Source organism: Dermacentor variabilis, chromosome 2 (assembly GCF_050947875.1).
Source record: "Dermacentor variabilis isolate Ectoservices chromosome 2, ASM5094787v1, whole genome shotgun sequence".
NCBI lineage: Eukaryota > Metazoa > Arthropoda > Arachnida > Ixodida > Ixodidae > Dermacentor > Dermacentor variabilis.
In genome coordinates this window covers 229,078,890-229,086,688 of record NC_134569.1, presented here as the reverse complement: position 1 = coordinate 229,086,688, position 7,799 = coordinate 229,078,890, and the positions used below count along the sequence as shown (strand labels likewise).

At 48.5% G+C, this 7,799-nt stretch overlaps 1 protein-coding gene across 1 annotated transcript in view; it reads left to right on the top strand.

Annotated features, from left to right (window-relative positions):
• Positions 1-1,311: 1,311 nt before the first annotated feature.
• The window catches only part of LOC142570716 (ABC transporter G family member 23-like), an 80,722-nt gene continuing 74,234 nt past the window's right edge, over positions 1,312-7,799 (top strand). The window contains exons 1-3 of the mRNA XM_075679061.1: positions 1,312-1,364; positions 1,598-1,751; positions 3,953-4,107. Coding sequence (XP_075535176.1) covers positions 1,312-1,364; positions 1,598-1,751; positions 3,953-4,107 — 362 coding nt within the window. The remainder of the gene's footprint in view (positions 1,365-1,597; positions 1,752-3,952; positions 4,108-7,799) is intronic.

The window sequence follows — 7,799 nt, the reverse complement described above, 5'->3', positions numbered from 1 at the left end:
AAGCGACATGTCCAAACGTGCAACAAAGTGCTAGACAGCCCGGCGCCGTATTTCCTTTTCCCTGGAGGTCACCGCGCACGGCAACTTTGAAGCGGGTGGCCAGCCCTGTCGCTGGTTGGACCTCTCGGACGACCGTCGAGTGCTGGCTTTGTATTGGACCGTTTGAGTAACAATCGTTTCTCGGGGCTTTATAAGCCCCGACGCCGCCGCCTGGAGAACCGGATCCACCGACCCACCGGGAGCCGAGTGCCGCTCTCGAGTGGAGTGAGATGTGTGTCGCGTTGCAGTCTCGCCGGACGTCGCCGAGCGGGAACAGTCGCGTTTGCTGTGAGCTCTCGGCCCCAGTGCAGATCCGATCTTGTCCTGTATAATGACCTGTATATAGTGTATAAAGTCCCTTTTGTTATTCTCACCGACGCCTGACTCGGAGTCTTCGCTACCAACGCTCTGTCACGAAACGGGTGACGAGCGCTACGGGACCACCTCAAAGTCGTAGTACCGTTCGTGCCCGGGTTCTCGAGAACTACGAGCGCGCACACCGAGCGCGAGAGCGCGCTCTGAATCCACTAGCCGATGCCGCCGCGCGCCTGCCGCACTGAAATCCTGTTTCGCTGTCGTACGTGCTGTTGCACGCCTCTTTGTCCAACGACCGCGCCGCCGCACTGCAGCCTCTCCGGAAGTTCGGGTATATACGTGAAGACAGTTGTCACGTGGTCAACGTGACTAGAAAAGTTTGAAGGCTGGCACTAAAATTGAAGAAGGGCCAATATTAATACAAAGGACTAACTGCAGGCAAAAATTCATGACGTATACCTGTTATAACTTTCTCGCAGAAAGTCCTTGAGTGCACGTTATGCTGCCGTGCTGAGTCGCATTTAATCGCTTTACGGTGGTCACCCACGATGTTCTCTTTAGTGGGCACCGCTACTCGGACGGAAACCGAGAACTACCGTCGCTATTCCCGTAATTATTCGTACATCCATACGCGACGCACTGGGCTGGCAGGGCATTGGGAAACGCGGGCACTGGAGCTTGCCTGAGCGTGCAGGAAGGCCCGGTCAGGCGAGGAGACCTCTGCTAGCTTTCCAACCCGCAAGCGGCGTGCTCACGCATGCGCAGTAGCTTTTTTGCAGAGTGTCCATTGTGCAGCATTCTTTTTTTTTCTTTTAACAATGCACACTCCAAAATTTACCGCCAAATAAACGTAAGCAGCTGGTCTACGTCAACGGGGAACCCAAGTATGCTCTGCACTCCTGTCGGAAACTAAGCATGCGTAACATAAACAGCACGCGAAGATCACATTGCGAACAGATGAAGCACAGGATAAAGAACACAGCACACAAGCCCGGTGGCTACTTGGACAGGTTGGTGCGACATGCTCAAGATGAAACAACGAAAAAAAAACGAAAAAGAAAACTTGCAAAGTAGGGCACATGGCAGCGTCAGCCCCGTATGTTTCTTTTGCCTGTGTTTTCATACTCCGTTTGACCTCGAGTGTGTCTAGTACACGTCTGCAGTCAGAGATGCAGTTGTGCCAAACGTATATTACTGATCGTGGCGGCCTCTCGATCGCGCCTTGGAAACCTCGCGCGTGCAGCTACGGCCTCCTAGGCGCCAGTGGCTGCGGCAAGACGAGCCTGCTGAAGTGCCTGGTCGGCCTGTGCAAGCCGAACTCTGGCATGGTGCTGGTGTTCGGCAAGCAGCTGCACCAAGGACTCGTGCCTGGACCGGCCGTGGGGTTTATGCCGCAGGTGCGCTGCTAGACGCAAGTACACAACCCTTTATACGAAGCATGCCTGTTGCAAAGTGCGTGGTTTCTGCGCAAATCAACGCTGGCACTTTTTTATTTTTGCAGCCGATGAGCTGACGAAAGAAGCCGTAACCGCGAGTGTTACCAGACTTAAGGTTAGACGCGTGTTTCGTGTCGACCACGAGCCTCTTCGACAGCTTCCTCTGCGCAGAGCAAGCCGTGTTGGTCTACGTGTGTCGCTAGACTTACTGGTGCACGTTGAGCATGTCGAGCAGCGCAGACGCGACGGACGGCAGGATAAGTGATGCAGGACAAAGTGCATGCATGTATTGTCTGTAATAAGTGTTCCGCATTCTGCGTTGCTCGCCATGTTACAGTTAAAACTCGATCTAACGAAACAAGATTTTATGAAGTTCCCGATCTAACGAAGAAATTTACATTCCCCGGCAGGTATCCATAGGGTTCAGTGTTATCATCAACCCGAATTAACGAAACAAACTTGGCCGAACTCGATTTAACGAAGTTTTTCCTGAAATAACTTAGTAAAAGAAAGAGGTGACTTCTTTCTCATTTTGACGCATACGGGCTCTTCTTCTAGCGTGTGCTCTAAAGCTATGGTGTTAGAACATCTAGGCGCCATGGTCATATCCCTTGCTCTGTTTTGTAGAGGCTGCACGCCGCGCCCATGGACGTAACAGCCGACTCAACACCGCTTCGATAGGGGTGGCGATGGTTGCTTTCGTTATTTCATGGTTTATGCGGCAGATGGTTGGATTAGTGGCAAATACAATGCCGCGCGGTAGCCTTTGCGTGTCGCTACGTTACAATATTGAGATTTTGAAAGACTAAAAAATGACTTTCTCGATTTTACGAACTTCCCAATTTAACGGAATAATTCCAGCGCGCTCATCCCTTCGTTAAATCTAGTTTCAGCTGTATTACAATTACAGGCATCGTAATACAGAGCCATGACGCACCCAAGAAACCTTTTGGGAGAGTCATAACCACGGCTCAGTGCAACTAGAGTGCAGCTGTTTAGCGTCGGACTTTCTGCTTTAAAACCTCAGTGCTCACTAAGCATGGTAATTGCCTTCCGACCGAAGAACGTGACGTGACATGCGATGATGTGTTAAATTCTTGCATTCTCAGACCTTAAGGTGCACTTGAAAGCATAATGGCGGGCACAGGCGACATGCAGCCGGGCGCATTGCCCCCTTGAAGCGCACCGACAAATTCGCTGCTGTTGCGGGTTCTTGCTTGCACGCGTGCTATTGGGACGAGCATTGCGAACGTCGGCCCGCCCGTTCTCAGAATTTGTTTAAACGAGTGACCAAAGGAACGCGCGAAATAGAAGAAATCGCAGGCGTGAAATTGGATTGGATTCACAGGGCTTTTCGGTGAGCCAACAGAACAGAACATTGGCGCAAGACTGCGCCTCTGTGCACTCGCACCATCCCCCGCGGTGCCACTGAGAAGCGTAAGAGGCCCCGTAGAAAACTTTCCATGCAGTAGCAAGCGTTTATTTCGACTGCAGTAAAACGCTCCAGCAAAATCGTAAATGTATATATCGGTGCGCCCGAGCGAGCACCAGAATAAGGCATCGATGGTATCATGTTCTAACGCGACTACACCACCTACAGCGCTGTTTGCGTATGGTTGAACTGCAATAAATCTTGTCTTTTTACCGTTAGATGACATTTCGAATGAGCATAGTGCCGTTTTTAATTGTTAGTTCGTTTTAGAAGGCATTAGTAAACTATGCGTAAGAACACTGTACACTCCTCGTGAGTATTTATGTGCTGAGCATGTTGTTTATCTGCATGTATTAGACTCTCGTTTTTGAAGAGTTGGGCGATCAATTCCTATGACAGCGGCTCGTATGCACAATACACAAGCACGCAGGCACAAGTCTGGAGCGCTGCAACAGAAACGACCTAACGCGCACGCGTCATACATCAAATTTCATGTCCTGCGTAGTATTCATTTAGGCGACTGCTATATGCGAGCAAGGTTTTCGTGAGAGAACGGAAGCAGTAATTCCTCGAACACCTCTGGTCGGCCATATTACGCGCGACACGCACAGTACGTGTGTAAAGCGGAACATCAGCGGTATACCTTGTGTGCCCTGTCGTACTCTCTAGTTTGTGTATATATATACAGGGAGGCTGAACATGCGCGCCATTTTGTGCCGGTGTGGTGCAGGAGCTCGCTCTGCACGAGGACTTCACCATCGCGGAGAACATGTACTTCTTTGGCCAGCTGCTGGGAATGCCGTGGGGACTGATCTACGGCAGGATCAACTTCCTCTGCTCTTTCTTCCAGCTGCTGCCCGCCAACCGATTCGTCGAGAACCTCAGGTACAGCTCCACACTGGATTTCACGATGCTTGCACTGACGCATTTCGCGATGCAGATTGCGATCGCGGACTTGGGTCAGTTTGACGAGCGCGAAGCAGTGCTGAGACGCAACAACGCCGGCATACATGGGTTGCCTTGCTTTCAACTTGTTTTCATTTGCAACTAATATCTCTCAAGTACTTCGTGCAAAAACCTGTTTTCTTGTGTAAATTATAGTTGCGCTGCTGCAAAGGCCGCGGTGTGAAGGGCCGCACGAAGCTTTAGTTTGTAAGTGCTGTTTGCCACTGACCAGCCTCCTTCGATTGTAACTATGTCGGACATCACGATTTGCTGCCGTCTGGTCTTGGGAATTTTTTGTGAGTGCGGGCGCAAAGCTGATGCAAGTTCGGGGCCCTAACGCTCCACGAGCACTAGACATCGGTGCAGAATGGTCTAGGGGCAGTGGTAACTTTATGCATTCTGTGATACCACATCGTTAACTGTGTCACCGCGGCTGGATAATAAATAAGGTGCGGCTTGCCGTGTGCATCGAAAAATGCTGTCTTCCGCCTTCCGCCGTTTCGCCACCAGTCGGGAACTGTTGTCTGAGACATCGGCATAGAGAGATGCGAGAGGAACGCGCTGCGAACGCCGACGCCGTGGAAACTGACGCGTTCCGTCCCCGAGAGCTAGCGCCGTTCGGCCCAGCCAAGTGGCTGAAAATGCCACGACGGCTGAGACATTCGCTCCCATTATGACCCGCCTGATGCACTTGATGTCTGACTTAATTTCTGCGTTCAAGGTATACCCTTACAGTATCAATAATACGTAGCAGGGACGATAATGGCACACGCGCTGGGTTAGCATTTACACAGGGTCCTGAATATTTGGCTGCGCGTATTCAAAGAAAGGTTTTGCGCATGCACCGCTGTACTGTTCTCGCTCAAATTTTGCAAAACGGTCGCATTTTGCCGTCGACTCCGTTTAGTATAACACTTGGCGCACTTGATTGCCTGGTTTCTGAGAAAAAAGTGGAACTTCGCCAGCGCTTATGGGAATGCGAGCTGCTGCCACGACGGCGCAAGCATAAACATGTGTCCAGTGGCGCAGCAACGGGGGGAGGGGGAGGGGTGCACGGGGCCAGTAGGGGGGGGGGGAGGTGTCATATACGTCTGAAGACGCCCGAAAAGTGTCGATATCCTCGCATTCCTCGATTACACCTGGGGTAGGGGGGGGGGGGTGTGACAGAAGAGCTAAGGGCCCCGGGTGCCAGACGACCTAGCTACGCCACTGCATGTGCCACCACTTGTCGTCTTCTGCAGAAGGCAGCGTTTCAGAAAACGCACTCGCCGCTTCCAGGAGGGAACCGGTTTCACGGTTGCTACGAGCGGACGCGCCGTGTATGGGCTCCTCATTCAAAGCCCACAGCGACGATTCAGATCGTCCATAGAAGCAATGTACTGCTGAAATTCTACCCCCTCATGCAATACCCCTTCAATGGGGCCTTTGAGGTACTAATAAATAAATAAATAAATAAGTTCAGCCCAGAGGGCCCCACGTGCCTAAAAACGTATGTTATTTATTCACGATAAATGTGTTAAGGATAGATGTGGATAACTCAATATAGAACGATTTCTGAACAGTGCTGGCCTCGCTGTTCCGGAATCGCACGTGCGCAGATTTTTTATTTATTTATTTATTCATACTGTCAGCACAAGTCAAGACAGGAATTGCCATTACATTGCTGTCATCAAACTAGACATAGTAGATGTTTAAACGATTCTATAGAAAGCAATCAGGATAGGAAGGCACAACATATAAACAAATATAAAGCAATAAACAACATGAGTTACAATGAATAAGCTATAGCACTATATGGGTCAACGAAAAAGTAACGCGCGGAAACAACTGCAACCGACAAACAGCTAACAATAAAACGTATTCTCAACCGTTTACAAATAATTGGTAACAGCCTTTACAAAAGATTACAAATCAGTACATTCTACTATATCATGTCGCAAGTTGTTCCAATGGTCTATGCTTCGAACCAGGAACGAATTTTTGAAGGATCCTGTTTTATAATTAAGTTGTTTAATATGTTTTGGATGCTTTGTTCTGGGGTTAGCAGGTCTCTCTAATGTGATGTGTTTTTCTAACTTTACTTTATAGTCTCCGCTTAATATGTGGAAAAAGAATGTCAGCCGGTTAAGCTGCATTTTTTGCTTGACAGTCATGAGGCCAGCTCTATCTCTAAGTTCGGTGACGGACTGGGTTCTAGCGTATGTGTTAAAAATAAACCTGAAGGCACTGTTTTGTTCGCGCTCACATTTTAGTGCGTTTTGTTGAGCGTACGGCTCCCAAACATGGCTTGCATAAGTCAGTACAGGAAGTACAGTCATTTTGTAGGCCATTGTTTTTACCTCTAGGGTGGCGTCGTGAAGTTTTCGTCGTAATGACCAAAGTGTGCACATGGCCTTATTACAGATGTTGTCGACATGTACCGACCAATCAAATCATGTGTGAGATGAATTCCTAGGTATTTAAATTCCTTAACCTCAGATAATTCGGCTCCGTTAATGCTGTAGGGGAAAATTAAAGGATCTGTGTTACGCGTCATACGCACACAAACAGTTTTTGATGCATTCAGTTCCATTTGCCATTCATCACACCAGAGACTGACTTTTTGTAAATGGTAACTAAGCTTCTGGCGATCATTAGGAGTGCATATTTTAGCATATATAATGGTGTAATCTGCAGAATGCTTGATGGATATTTGCGGCGAAAAACCTGCTTCCATATCACTAATATAAATGGAAAAAAGTAAAGGGTCTATAATAGAATACTTGCGGCACACCCGATCAAACTGGTTTATTCGTAGTGCCTACAGAATTTAATGAAACAAATTGTTCCCTTTCTGACAAATATGCCTCAATCCATTTTAATAGCTGGGTATTACCTAAGAAATGAGACAGCTTCATAAGCAGCTTTCTGTGGGATATTCTGTCGAATGCGTTGCGCAAGTCGATAAAGATCATATCTATTTGACCCCTTCCATCAATACATTGACCGATTTCATGCGTAACTTCAGTGAGAATAGTGACTGTGGAGAACCCTCGGCGAAAGCCATGCTGGTTTTTACCCAAAATATCGTTCTCTTCCACAAATTTAGTTAGGTGAGTAGTTAGGATGTACTCTAGCGTTTTGCAACATGTACTTGTCAAAGAGATTGGTCGGTAATTAATAATAATAATATTTGGGGTTTTACGTGCCAAAACCACTTTCTGATTATGAGGCACGCCGTAGTGGAGGACTCCGGAAATTTTGACCACCTGGGGTTCTTTAACGTGCACCTAAATCTAAGCACACGGGTGTTTTCGCATTTCGCCCCCATCGAAATGCGGCCGCCGTGGCCGGGATTCGATCCCGCGACCTCGTGGGTCGGTAATTAGTGACGTCATGTTTGTGAATCGGTACTACCTTAGCCCGCCTCCAGTGTCTCGGAACGTCACCAGATTCTAGAGATTTCGTATAGATATCTGAAAGGAAACATGAACACGACTCGGGGTATTTCTTTAAAAAAGCGTAGGGAATTTTATCAGGGCCAGGACATTTTTTCTCATCTAGTTTAAGTAGCAGGTTCACAATGCCGTCTTGTCTAATAGTTGGTTCAGATGTACAGTGCCTAGTGGAATGTACTGCTTGGGGTGTAGAAC